This window comes from Oratosquilla oratoria, chromosome 24 (assembly GCF_046742065.1).
Source record: "Oratosquilla oratoria isolate Oo_2021 chromosome 24, ASM4674206v1, whole genome shotgun sequence".
In the NCBI taxonomy this organism is placed as follows: Eukaryota; Metazoa; Arthropoda; class Malacostraca; order Stomatopoda; family Squillidae; genus Oratosquilla; species Oratosquilla oratoria.
Window position 1 is genome coordinate 57,755,355 of NC_134800.1, and position 15,105 is coordinate 57,770,459.

At 38.0% G+C, this 15,105-nt stretch overlaps 1 protein-coding gene across 10 annotated transcripts in view; it reads right to left on the reverse strand.

Moving 5' to 3' along the window:
• Window positions 1-10,151: 10,151 nt before the first annotated feature.
• LOC143038666 (prominin-1-like) overlaps window positions 10,152-15,105 on the reverse strand; it is a 289,849-nt gene continuing 284,895 nt past the window's right edge. For all 10 annotated transcript variants that reach the window (XM_076208179.1, XM_076208177.1, XM_076208182.1 and 7 more), the window contains one exon: window positions 10,152-14,342. Coding sequence is in view for 3 of the 10 variants with exons in the window: in XM_076208187.1 (XP_076064302.1) it covers window positions 14,333-14,342 (10 nt within the window). In the remaining 7 variants the exon portion in view is untranslated. The remainder of the gene's footprint in view (window positions 14,343-15,105) is intronic.

Genomic DNA, 15,105 nt, shown 5'->3' on the forward strand with positions numbered 1-15,105 from the left:
CTCTCTTTTACCGCTTCCACAATATCTTTCACTCTATTCTGCTCTCTCACCCAACTTGCTCACTTTCGGTCTCTCAGCGTTATTCCCATCATTGATCTCTCCATTCTCCTCTGTGCAGTCTTTAGTTTTGTTTCCATCGCCCTCGTCAGTTCCCAAGTCTCACACCCGTAGATTATTGCTGGTAGAATGCATACATACATACATATACCAAGGCTTTTTCCCCCTTTCAAGGGAGGTAGCCAAAAAGGGAAAGGCATAAAAACACTCCCACCCATTTCATCCCTAAATACACTCCACACCCCTCCCACCCTCCCTCTCATCTGAGCACCTGGATGACGGGTCATCCCTGCACCTTGCCCACCGCCCTGGGTCAGAAGCAGTGTCGCAAGACACAGCACATCCACAGCAAGGCCGCTTCATTTAATCGGCGACCCCCCCCTCTCCGTCCCCCCTTGCATATAAGGAGAGGACGGGGAGAAATCCCTTCGGGCTGCGTCAAAATTTACTCACACATACTACCCCCCCCCCCCGCCCATTCCTCCTCATGCAATCACATCATCATCCATATACAACCATTCTCCACTCACCTCTGTCTTCCGTCCTCTCCCTTCCTTCCTCAACAGTAGAATGCACTTATTGTAAACTTTACGTTTCAAACATAAAGGTAGAGAGCCTCTCAGGATTTTATTATACTTAACAAACACTTTCCAACCAATTGCAATGCGTCTTTTTATGTCATTATCATGATCTTTCGTCACCTTCACCATCTGGCCTAAATAATTATACTCTTCAACTTCCTCAAAACTCTCACCATCAATTACAATATCTTTACTTTGAAATTTCGTGTTGAACATTACTTTGGTTTTACTCTTATTCATTTTAAACCTACTTTGAGACTTTGTTTAGATCACTCAGCATATCTTGCAAGTCTTCTGCTCTTTCTGAAATAAGAATAATGTCATCCGCAAACCTTAGGTGGTTCAAATATTCGCCATTAATATTCAAACCTTTCTTTTGCAAACTCAACCTTCTGAAAATGTCTTCCAAGCTGTAAATAATATTGGTGAAATTGTATCGCCTTGCCGTACTCCTTTCTTGATCTTAATATTTTCTGAATCTTTATGTAGTCGAATTATAGCGGTACCTTTTGCATATTTTTTTTTCTAAAATTTTTACGATCTGTTCGTTAGTACCCTGTTTGCGTAGCGAGTTTAGTATTGCTATTTGTTCTACCGAGTCAAAAGCCTTCTTGTAATCTACAGAAGCTAAACAGAGAGGTGTATTGTATTCTGTGGTTTTCTCGATTAGTTTATTTATCGCCTGTAAATGGTCTAGAGTCGAATATACGCTCCTAAAGCCTGTCTGTTCCGTTGGTTTGTTTCCATCTAAAACTTGACTCCATCTATTTATAAGGATCTTGGAGAATACTTTATATACGTTTGATAGTAAGCTAATCGGTCAATAGTTACTAAGGTTCTTCTGATCTCCTTTTTTATAAAGCAAAATCTCTATGGCATTGCACCACGCATCAGGGACGCTTTCTTGACGTAAGCACTGGGTGTACAACTCAGCCAATTTAATATGAACTAGTTTACCTGCGTCTTTCAACAGATCTATTGATATACGATCTTCCCCAGGTGCTTTCCCTCGTTTCATGGTTTCCAGAACAAATTCTACTTCTTCCTTTGTAATCTCTGATACAGTACTAACGTCTACACATGAATTTACTGACTCATCTACGGTCTTCGACGAGTAAAGCTCTTGGTAAAGTTCTTCTACTCTTTTTACCATTTTGTCTCTACATTCAATTATTTCTCCATTTCTATCTTTCAAACATATCATTTGCTGTCTTCCTAAAGCATGTCTGCGCTCGGTCACTTTAATACTTTTACCTTTCCGTATAGTTTCCTCTATCTATCCGTGCTTCTCTTTCTTTTCTCTAATCTCTGCCTTTTGTTGATAAGCTTGTTTAGTTCTACTCTTTCTATTTCGTCTCTTCTGCTTTTAATCTGCATGGTCCTTCTTCTTTGGTCATGTGTGGCTTTGGAGTATTTGTTGTCTCTAATGTTTTTGTTACTTCCTACTTTCTCTGCAGATTCCCTAATGATATTCACTAAATTCAAAATAATACCTTTTACGCTGTCCTCATTAGTTCTTACAGCTTCGAATCTATTTTTAATTTCTGACTGAAATTTCTTATTATTATCATTAACTTTTGCAAGGCTTATTTTCTTTTTTTAAAACTAGTTTATTTCTCTCAGTTCTGAAATTAAATTTAGCTGTGCAACCTACCATTTTATGGTCACTACCTATGTTGACTTTATTTATCACCGTAGCATTGCTAACGCTTTTGCTCTCATCTCCTATTATGAAGTATATTTCGTTCTTTGTTGTTCCATTTGGACTTCTTCACGTCCATTTACGACCTACGCGCTTTTGAAAGAAAGTGTTCATTATCCTCATGTTGTAGTTTTCTGCAAAATTTACTAACATTTCGCCTCTGTCATCTCTTTCACCTACTCCAAACTTACCAATGCATGTCTCATCTTCCATCTTCTTCCCCACTTTAGCATTAAAGTCGCCTATTACCAACGTGTACTTACTTTTTTCTTGATCCATTACCTGATTTAAATCATCATAGAGGGATTCAATTTCATCGTCTGTACTCTGTGAAGTTGGTGCATAAACATGAATTATTTTTAGAGTGTACCTATTACATAGCCTAATCACAATCCAAGCTCTCGTCTGATAAAACTACTGCACTTGACTACGTTACCAGCAACTTCTCGGTTGATCAAGAATCCTACTCCACTAGATCTTTCTTTGTCCTTGCCTCTATTATAGAGGTAAGGACAAAGAAAGATCAAAGAAAGCGGAAGAAAAGCTTATACAATTACAAGATGGTCACCACCTGTTCTACTATATATACTGTATATATATATATATATATATATATATATATATATATATAAATATATATAGATATATGTAAAAATATATATATTTATAAAGTATATATATAAATATATATATATATATGTAATTTTTAGAAGCACATCTACGCGATATAACAATAGAAAATGAAATAATTTTGTAAATTATAATACAACATTATACACATTATTATTATTGGCGAAATTGTCAATAGAAAATGTTGCTAGAAGCTATAAACAAACAAAATTAGGCGCTTTCACTACTTGAAACACCATTTTTTTTTTTTTTTTTTTGTAGGGGCTGAGGTCGAAGAAATTAAAGTATGATTAATTCGTCTATTCTAACTTAACCTAACTACCTAACTTAACTGGCATTAAGTAAAGCGTTACCTGTAATTCTAGAGGTCATCAGGTCGTTGTCGTCATCTCCAACCTCCGAATCTATTAAAACAAAGATGGCGTCTGAAGGAGTCGACTCAACTTCGTTTCTGCATAGCTTTTAGCAAAGTTTTCTGATATTGATATTCGACAAGAAAAATATCCATTACACTGATGTACTATGATTTATAAAATTAATATTTAATTTTCTAATGCTATACCGCGTAGGTTTGCATTTCTGGAAAAAAAAAAAAAAAAAAAAAAAAAAAAAAAATATATATATATATATATATATATATATATATATATATATATATATATATATATATATATATATATATATATATATATATATATATGTATATTACAGAATAATTGTAGTCGTTGGAGGTGTCAGTTTGTCCATAATGATGCATGCCTGAGTAAACCCTGGTAAAAGTTCCTAATCACCAACCAACTTGGTATAAGCACGCTTCCTTATAAAACCATTTAAAGCAGAAATGTCAGCATTGTGAACTTTGAACTAGACAATGAGTAATCATTTCCTTTTCTCGACAATGTTCAGTGGTGACTGACGCGCTGCAGCATTCCAGGCAGTCATAGACAGTGTGGACACTAAACGATACATTGAACACTGCCAACTGCCTCATACAGTGCTGCAATGGCTTAGTGCGTACTAGGATTAAATCAAGTAAATGTCCACCAAAGGCCAAAAGATAGCAACAGCTCGGGATGTTTACAAATTACCTTGTAAAGGTTGCACTAAACTTTCCTGAGGACAGAGAATGACTATCCAAATAAGACTACAGTAAGACGTATAATAAATTAGATGTACCCTGGAGAACTCCGCTGTATCAGAAAAGTTGCATTGAATTGTCAAATTTGTAGCGCCCCAACAATCTTCGCGAGATCTTTGCCTCGATTTCCCGACACCTATCTTAACCTAGGCTAATTTAACCTAATAAAACCAAACACGTATGGGAGGTGCCGACTCGAAGGCAACGACTCCCACATTAAACCTAAATATAAACGAGGACGATTTTCCAGGCAAAACGAATCCAAAACGAACGGTGCTGGTATGGTTAATTGCCTGGAGTCCATAAACTTGCTAAAAATAATTTTCTTAAGCAGTATAATTGCAACAGTTCGAAATTTAATCCAACCGTTTAGTTAGTTAGTTTATCAAATTGGACGCCATTAGACACGTTTTAAGACGACCCATTGCTGTGGTCAGTGATGCTGATGGTAGTTGAGATATGAGTCCTTGACCCGCACATTCTTCCACATTCCGGGCGAGTCGGCTCTGAATTACGTGAACTGTTTTTAAACATATATTTTCCCTCTCCGGTCTTTATATAATTAATGTTTTTGCACAAAATAGAATCGTTTGTGTTCTCTACATGAATATAAATTTTCACTGCATGATGATGATATGAGCACCCTGTTCAGGTGTCAATGGCATGTTAGTGACATACATATGCGATTCTACACATTACTGCGTACTGGCCTTATCCAAACAGGAGGGTGAAAAGTATGAATCTACGTAGGTAAATAAATAATGGATAAAAATTAAGCTTGTATATAACAAGGTCTATCGAGTGATACATTCCAATTACCACATTTCCCCAAATATTTCCTTTATTGTTATTTGGATGGAGGGGAAATGATATTTTGACGCAGTCCGAAGAAATCCCAGTTTTTTCTTTTACTGCATGAGGGCACGGAGAGGCGGGGTCGCCGATTGAATGAAGCAATCTTACCGTGGATGTGCTGTGTTTTACTGCATTGCTCCTGACCCAGGGGAGTCGACGAGATGCAGGGATGATCCGTCTCATCCAGGAGCCAAGAAAAGAGGGAGGGAGGGGTGGTGAATATATAGTGGAGTATTTGGGGGTGAAATGGGTGGGAGTGGAATTATGCCTTTGACTTTGGCTACCTCCCTTGTAAGGGGGAAAAAGCCCTTGGTATATGTATGTGCCCAGTAATTGCAGGATCTCCTGACCTGCAAACCACTAATGGACTACTCTTGCCATGTGAACTGGGCATTGATCTTGCACAAATATTATAGGATCTCGCCAGAAGAAATGGGTGGTTCCTATCTTGAAGGAATGGCAGGAAAAAAGAAAACCTCCAGAGTGCCAATGTAATTTTGTGCTATAAGTCACCCCTCCATTACTGTTATATCTGCGACTCTATGGATGGATCCGTCCAAACACATTGCACACCAGAATCTGGTTCCCAACAATCAGCAAGATAAACACAAACAACTTACAAACACTACAGAATGGAGCACTGTGAGTGATAGGAGGATGCACTGGAATCATCCTAATTAGATACTTCTTTACAGAAACCAAAATCCTTCCATAGAACACCACATAAAAATGACAGGACCATAATTCTATGACAGAACCTTTAAAACTTCACACCCTTCACACTACAACCACCACCAATAGAATGCAAAAAACAAGAAAAAGAAAAAAAACACCATCATCCTATTCATACATACTGTACATATACCAAAGGCTTTTTTTCCCTCTTACATGGGAGGAAGCCAAAAAGAAAAAGGCAAAGAAACCTCTCCCACCCATTCCATCCCCTACACACTCCACTACCCTCCACCCTCTTCTCTCCCTCACATCTTGGCACCTCGTGGATGACGGGTCATCCCTGCATCCTGTCCACTGCCCTGGGTTAGAAGCAGTGTCGCAGGACACAGCACATCCACAGCAAGGCCGCTTCATTAATTCAGTAATCCCCCCCCCCTGTCCTTCCCCTCGTGCAGAAAGAGATGGGGAGAAATCATTCTCATACATACTCTCTCACCCCCCTCATTCATCACAGCATCATCCATACACAACCTTTCTCCATTCACCCCTATCTTCTGTCCTCTCCCGTCCTTCCTCAACCAACATTCCTCTCTTTCGTAATGCCCCTTTTACCCCATCCATCCATTTCATCCTAGGACGCCCCCTCATATTCACTCCTTCCACACCTCTTTTATTAATCTTTCTTCACTAATTCTTTCCATGTGTCCAAACCATTCTAATACTCTTTCATCAACCCTATCTCCCAACTCCCTTTCCACCCCTGTTCTCCTCCTCACCTCCTCATTTCTCACTCTATCCAGCCTAGTAACCCCTATCATACTTCTCAGACATTTCATCTCAAACACATTCAAACTCCTCTCTTCCACTCATGTTCCATGTTTCTGCCCCATACAGTGCTATCAGCACATTCACTCCTTCATATAACCTCCTCTTAGCATCCATTCCCAAATATCTATTTCTCATTACTTTTAATCCACCAAGACATTTATTCACTTCTCTCAATCTACATTCTACCTCCACCCCCACTCCTCCCTTCCCTGCCACATTTGGACCCAAGTATCTAAAACTATCCACTTCCTCCAGTCTCTCCCTTAATACTCATTTCCAACCTGCTGTTACTCTCCCCCCTTGTACATCTCATCATCTTTTGCCCACATTTATATTCAGCTTCCTTTCACACACCTTCTCAAACTCTGTCACTAACTTCCTCAATCCCTCCTCTGGTCATGCTACAAGCGCAGTGTCGTCAGCAAACAACAACTGGATTATTCCCCACTTTTCTCCATTTTCTTTAACCATCTCCAACCCCCTACCCACTACCATTGCATTCACCTCTCGCACCACCCCATCCATGTATAGATTGAACAGCCAGGGTGACATATCACATCCCTGACAAAGTCCCACCTTTACCTCAAACCACTCACTCTCTCCATTTCTAATCCTAACACAAGCTCTACTACTCTCGTAAAAATCTTGACTTTCTGTCTACCCTGTTGTAAGCCTTTTCCAAATCCATAAAAGCCCAAAAAACATTCTTACCTTTTCCTATAGCTTTCTCACATATCTGTCTTACCACAAAAATCTGATCTACACAACCCCTGCCTGTCCTAAAACCAGTTCCTCACCAATTACTCCCTCTGTTCCTCTCCTAATCCTCTCAATTAAGACCCTCCCATAAGCCTTCCCAACTACACTCAACAAGCTGATCCCTCTGAAACTACTACATTCACACTTGTTACCCTTTCCCTTGTAAAGCAGAACAATACAGGCACTCCTTCAGTCCTCTAGCACTCTACCCTCTCTTAAACATTAACCTCACCAACCAGTCCACCATAACTGTACCTCCTTCCTTCAGACATTCTGCATGTCATCCACCCAACCCAGGTGCCTTACCTGCTCTTATCATCTTAACAGCTGCTTTCATTTCATCTTTCCCTATTTCTCCTCACTCTCATTTTCTTAGCGCTTACCACTGCACCTTTCCCTCCCTATCCTTTCACATTTAGCAACTCCCTAAAATACTCTGCCCACCTTCCTCTCACTGCCTTCTTTTCCATTATCATCTCTCCATCTGCACCTTTTACCTTTTCTTCTCTACTTGATTCACCTCCTCTTCCTCTTTTAATTTCCTTCCAAAACATCTTTTTATTACTTTCAAAATTTTCTGTCATACTCTTACCCCATTTCACATCTGCTCTCCTCTTTGCTTCCTTTATCTTATGCTTAACTTCCTTTCTCTTTTCTTTGTACCTCTCATACAATTCCCTCGTCCTAATATGTAGCCAATCTATGAAAGCCTGCTTCTTCTCGTCTACACCTTCGCTTCCTCATCCCACCACTCGCTACCCTTCCTTCTATTTCCTTCCACCCTCCTTGTTCCACACACCATCTTTGCACACCTTATGACTCCCTCCTTGAACCATCCCCATTCCTCCTCCACTCCTAGTTCTACTCTATCCTTCACTACCTCAAACTCCTCTCTCAACTTCTTCTTATACTCATTCTCCTTTAAGCAGTTCACTCTAAGTACCTCCCTACCTTCTGCCCTTTTCCTCTTTCTCCATTCTCAATTTACCTTCTACCAGAAAATGATCTGATATTCCCCCACTCTCTCCCCTTAGCACATGTACATCCCCAACTCTTCCTACCATACTCCTGGTCACCACTATATAGTCCATTAACACTCTATCTGTCACCCTTCCATCCACCACCCTCTCCCATGTGTACTTATGCTTGACTTTCTTCCTAAACACTGTATTTGCTATCAACTCTCTTCCAAGACACATCTCCACCATCAATTCTCCACTACAATTTTTACCTGGAACTCCATACTTCCAATCACTTCATCTATTGGTTCATTTCCTACCCTAGCATTAAGGTCTCCCAATACAACTATATTGACATTTCTCACTAATCCCTCTATGCACTCATTTAAATCTACTCAAAAAGTCTCCCTTTCCTCTACGCTTTTCTCACTACCAGGCCCATACGCACTTACAACAACCCACATCTCCCTTCTCAGCTTCACCTTCATCGACATCAACCTTTTAGAAACCTTCTTCCACTCCACTACACACTTACCTATCTCTTCACTTACTAATATAGCCACCCCTTCTCTTCCTTGTCCCCTCTTCACTCCTGAGTACCTCCCAACTACACTCGCCCCTCCCTTTCATTTTAGTTTCACTCAAAGCCAGCACATCCATCTTTCTTCTCACATACTGCCTATGTCTTCCCTTTTACTCTCATCTGTACTACATCCATGCACATTAAAAGACCCAAACCTTAGGGTACTGGTTGGAAAACTCCCAGACCCTCTTATGCCTTTACCTTTTTTTAGGAATGTCCCCTTTGGGGCTACAGGTATCAGGACTCCTTATCCCATCCCCCGTCCCAATTTTTTGTGGCCTTTTTACGACTCGAGTGGAAAGACTTGGTGGTAGCATTCTTTTCCCTCACCACAGGGTAGGCAAAAAAAGGAAATGAATATTCAGAGAAATGGTACAGGAAAGTAACAAGGGGTTGGGGGACAGCATTTCGAAGGGACAGTCATAGTATAAAAGTGTCATTTCTCTATGAACATTTAACAACTCCCTAAAATACTCTGCCCATCTTCCTCTCACTGCCTTCTCTTCCATTATAATCTTTCCATCTGTACTTTTTACCTTTTCCTCTCTGCTTGATTCACCTCCTCTTCCTCTTTTCTTTCCAAAACATTTTTATTATTTTCAAAATTTTCAGATTACTAAACAAGCCCTTCAAGACAGACCACTAAACTCGGTATTCCCTTCCCCCTCCAAAACATGAGCCACAAGAGCATAAATCCTCCCACTTCTGTCAAGAACCACACCTGTGCACTTGAATTCATGACACCATCCAGTACTGAAACTGTACCAGCATAAGTCCTCGCCATATTCAACCTGCTCTAGATGCAACCACCACACACAGATCACTGAACATCTTATACTACAATGTCTCACACTAACAATCCCTATACAACACGGTACATTTTCACCAAGTGACTTGTAGACCCACCCAGAGGCTGTTGCCAGTTACCTGAAGGCCATGGGTCTTCTGTACGAGACCTGAGGGGCAATGGATTGATTTCCAGACATCTGTGAGTGGGCCCCAGGACTGTTGTCACTCACTGTGGGGTTTCCTAATTACTGAAATTATGCAACAAATGAATATTTGATTATATTGTCCGTTTCAGTCACTGACTCTTAGTAACTCACACAGGGTAAGAGGTTTGAAGGAGCACTGCATGGAGGTGGTGGGGCAGCAGTTGAGTCTTCCTTTCCAAGTTTCCAGTCGCCAAGCCTCACCTTGAAATCATGCCATCTTTTTATTAGGATGATGTGGATGACCTTTCTTCTTTCTTCCATGAGATGCTAAGATGGAGGGGACAAATGAATGGGTTTTGGATGGGTGTGAGGCGAGTGTATACTTTGAATCGGCCACCCTAAAGTCCTCTTGGTATTTGTAAGAATACAGAGGAGATTCATTAAAAGAATTCTTATAACAAAACATCCTTTATTATATATGACACGGCTGGACAGCTGAATATATAAAAATCACACATTACTGGTATATCTGAGAATACATTTGGAATGTAAAGTGAGTAGACAAACAGCAAACTCATTACACTGACATAACAGACATTCCACCTTAACACAGGTAAATCAACAATGAAAAAAAAAAAAAAAAATAATAATAATAATAATAATAATAATAATAATAATAATAATAATAAAAAAAAAAGAAAAAAGATAAAAAAAAAAAAATTTTTATTCAACTGGATTTCCAATGGAAATAAACTAATACTAAAATTTTCAACCATTTTGCTTCTGTCTATCCACTTTATCACAACCCCAAGGGATGGTAAGCCCAAAGATTGACATAGCAGTTTTAGAGACTAAGCTGGTAGTTCCCTCACTACAACAACAGTGGAATGGCAGATAGGACCAGGAGGAACCACAGACATTTTGCAAGGTGGTTTTCACCATTCACTGCTCCTACGGTGCAGGTCTGACTTCACTCTACAGTTTTGTTTGCAGTTGCTTCAATAACTTGCTGCACTTCATCTTGCAATACCATTCATATTTCACTGCTCTTACGTGTACAGCAGGTTACCAGCTTTGTAGTTATCAAGTTTAGAATAAAGAAAACAATACTGAAGCACTAAAAGCTGATGCTGAAGACAAAGGCAGTGTGGGCAATTTACCACAGCCCTAGTCTGGGCCTCTCAGCCACATCTCGTCAAGGTTAAAATCTTAAAGTTGTAGGGTATGTCCTGTCCAGGTCATTGTTTACAATATTTATAGTAAATATAGTAAGTTTACACCCATATTTACAATATATTAACATGGCAGTGATGCCTATTCACAGACTACATGTTATAAACAATATGAATGTCAAACTTTTGTCAAGTAAAACAGAGGAGAACACATACACAGTAACTTAATGAGCAAGAATTACATTATGTAGCTTAGGTTGTATCTTTTTTTTTTTTTAATAACATTAACCTAAATGAGATGATCTTCCTTGTAACAAGAAAATAAAGTAAATGAGGGGACTGCTATTCTTGCTAAGCTCGAAAGTCAATGGGGACACTATTTCAGCCACATAATATTTGAGTAAATCTTCCTTTATGGGGCTACAAACTATTGTATATCTTAGTTGTGAAACCTACATCCATTTAAAAAATGCTATTAACAGCAAGGTTCCATAAAACTTTTACAAAGTCACTGATAACTGGGTCAAACTAATCAAATGACCATTCCATTCCGTGAGCTCCAGCAAAGTTAAATACAATAGCCTGGATGGCCTTCCCCATCGCCAGGCACTCCACATCCAGTTGAGGAAGTGCAACACCCTCAACATGGTAAGAGGAAAGGTGTAAATTTATCACATCTAAAAATAATAACAAAAAATATTCATGATTAAAAAAATAAATAAATAAAAACAATAATGATAATAATGATGATGAAGGAGTAAAATAAGAATAGCAATAGTCCTTTGGTTTGGCTACATAGCAAACACTTTGGTAAAGGTTGATATACATGCAGCTCTTGAACTTGTGGGCATCTTATTTGGAAGAAAAAGATAAAGAACAGATCATTCACTTAAAACCAACTCATGCTATTGAATATTGAACCTGAATATCATGTTTCTCCTATAACAAATCAGTCTCATACTTTCTTAAACAAAATATATCATATATACTCGAGTAAAGGCCAATCTCAAAATGTTGTCTTTAACCGCACCCTTATCCCCCCCCACGAAAAAAATAATAATAATAAAATAAAACAAATGATAATAATAATAATTACAAATAAAGGAAAAAATAATCTTTATTCTTTATAGACAACTTATAACATTTGCGAGTTAGGGTATTATGTTACTACAAGGATTTTTTTTTTTACACAATTTACACCAACATTAGCCTACATATTTCTCATGTTCATTATCAAATGAATACTTTACTTAGCATAATCAATAGGATACAAAGTTATCACACCATTTCCCAGACAAACTAGGCCTATATGAATTTACTTCTCTACAAACACCATATCTTTGAATGGGTGCTTAATAATACTGAAATCATTAAAGCCTTTACACACCTCTTCATCCACCTACCATTCCCAGATGTAGACAACCACTAGCAAAACAGCTGAACTAATTTTAATTTTTTTCCCACAAAATTTTTTATTGTTAAAAAGTTATTGATGTCTTTCATAGCACAACTTTTTCATTTTTTCCCTTATGCATGATTCAACTGGATGTGAAGCTGCTGACAATTTCTCACCTCTACATGACTGGTGTGATTATCTTTAAGACAAATGCAGCCTCACTGAAAAAAATTTCTGGATGTTATAATTTAGAATTATACACTTTTGACATGAACAATTATCCAGTTATAACCTTAACTTGTAATGTTTTTGTTCTCTGTTCAGGAATCAACTGGACTTTTGCTTATGATATGGTACTTTGGACTGAAGTATGTAACTATGAATTTCAGCCCTTCAAAAACAGTATTCATACAACTGTTAGCCCCACAAGTTTATTTTTAAAATAGGATCTTAAAAAATCACCTTTTACACGAGTATATACGGTATACAGTATATATATACATGGGCACATAACTTAACAAAGTAACTACATCATTGATTTTGAAACTGAGCACTCATCTCTTTTGGGCCATTTAATCCTGACAGCATTCACACCATGAATTAAATAAATCTGCAACATTTATGAAAACACTGTACTGTACATTATTAAGCCAATAACTACAACTCACATGCACATAATCAGAAACTATATTTGTGAGTTGAAACTCTTAAATGTGGTGTACATATGACCTGTCAAAGTTGTTATATCACTTTCTAGCCTTTTGAAACCCAACACATACAGTGGTGCTAGGGGAAGATATAAATATCAATATATTGGAATGCTACACACATCTATATAACTTCAAGAATATCTAGTTATGAAGTTACTTGCTTTAACTTGCACTGTATGTGGTGTGGTGCAAGTACATGACAAATCTTTCACTTTAATATGGAGAGATACACGACCAAAAGATATGTAAGACCACATCTCCAATACCTTCTTATCCAAACTACAAACATTTTGGTCTACAAATAGCATGATAGTACTCATGACAGGGTGTAAAAAAAGCAGTGTATAAGAGACTACCGTTACTCAAAGGTACAACCTCACAAGTAAGTTGAAATCTGCTCTAGGTTTCTGAGGCTGCTCTGTTTCCACACTGCTGTGGCTAGATTCACACATTGAAAAACTAAAATAATATAAAACAATTGAAAATCAAACCATTTCAACATTTACCTCTAATGTTGCTGCAAGTAACTAACTATGAAGTTGCTACAAGACAAAGTATCAATATCAGGCAACCATTACCTACTCAAGACAAAGTGAATGAGCATTATCATAGAGCTATTACCTGAATGATGTTCCTCTGGATTATCACTAAGCATGCAGTCTACCCTTCACTCTTTAAACTTCAACAAAACTTCAACATTTATTCATCAAAGCAAATCTTTCCATGCTCTTTTGTGGAACTGTAACAGTATGGACTTCCATTTCCAATAGTTTTTCACACTGGAATGGTTTTCAAATATTTCCATAAATAACTTAACCATCATTAATGTCTAATTCACTCCTCAGTTAAAAACAAAGCACTTTACTTTTTTCCAAACATAAAAACTTCCTTCATACTTTTGCAGTGCATGCTGAAGGAGCACTCTTAGGGGCTTTAGTCTTTTCAGCATTATTTGCTTGCCTCGGTTACCACTGTTTTTATTGCATACTTTCCACTAGTTCACTTACAGTGCCACCACTTCCTCTTAATAATACTTTACACATTACACACCAGTGATAAAAATATTTTCTCTAAAAGTCTTAGTATTTCTTCATGAAATTTCTTCGGAGTCCAATATTGCTTCGAACTGGTCAGCCCTTTTCCAAAGGGTGGTATCATATATTATGATATCAAAGGAGACACATGGTTTTATTGTCAAAATTACTAGTGAGCATCTGGTACTGACAATGGGAGGCCATGGCAGCAGAGCACAGCAGACCTACGCAGGCAGCCTAGTGCAAGTTGTCAAGCAATAAGTGTAGCTTTGTGCAGTGGGTGAAGGGGCAACAGAGGGCCACACAGCTCTTGGCCTACTATGCATCACTGTAAATACAAAATATTCAATTAGTACCAAAACTTTAATTCTTATCATCATTCCTAAAACCTAATCTAAAATATTCATACTATATAAATCTGTAGGAATCATAAAAACCTTAAAGTACATCTAGTTCCAATAAAAGAACTACATATTGTTAACTGATAATATGCACATGATCACAAAAAATGTAAGAAAAACAAAAATACCAACATCAACATACCTTAAACATGCATGCATAAACCATTTAAAAAGATTAAAACAAAATTGTTATGCATATTGTAAATGCAACAGTATAAAACAAAAACAAAAATCTTTGAAAATGTAAATATAAGCACACATTTAAACTAAGTGTACCTCTATGCAAAACTATGATATTCTCCAGTACACTGTGTGTTTGCGTGTATTTACCTGTTTTACCTAATTGTGGTTAGGTTTATCATCACAGAACTCTTCCTCTCAGTGAGAGCTAGGACTATGCCTTCTTTAGAAAGGACTTTACTGATGCAGGGAATTGAATGTGGTATGCCCTTAGTACAAACTTGCTTGCTGCTATGCAGCCCTGAATCATCTCCACTTCCAACTTCTCGCCCAAATAATGGTGCTCTGTCCCTTAGCTAATTGTAATATAAAGGACTGAAGCTATGCTCATAGGGTATCATCTAGGTCTACAATCTACAAACTTTGCTTCAAACCCAGACTTTTGATCTTGTACATAAGTGCTTCACCACATTCTGGACTCATGATTAAGAGATATTACCTCCCTGGATG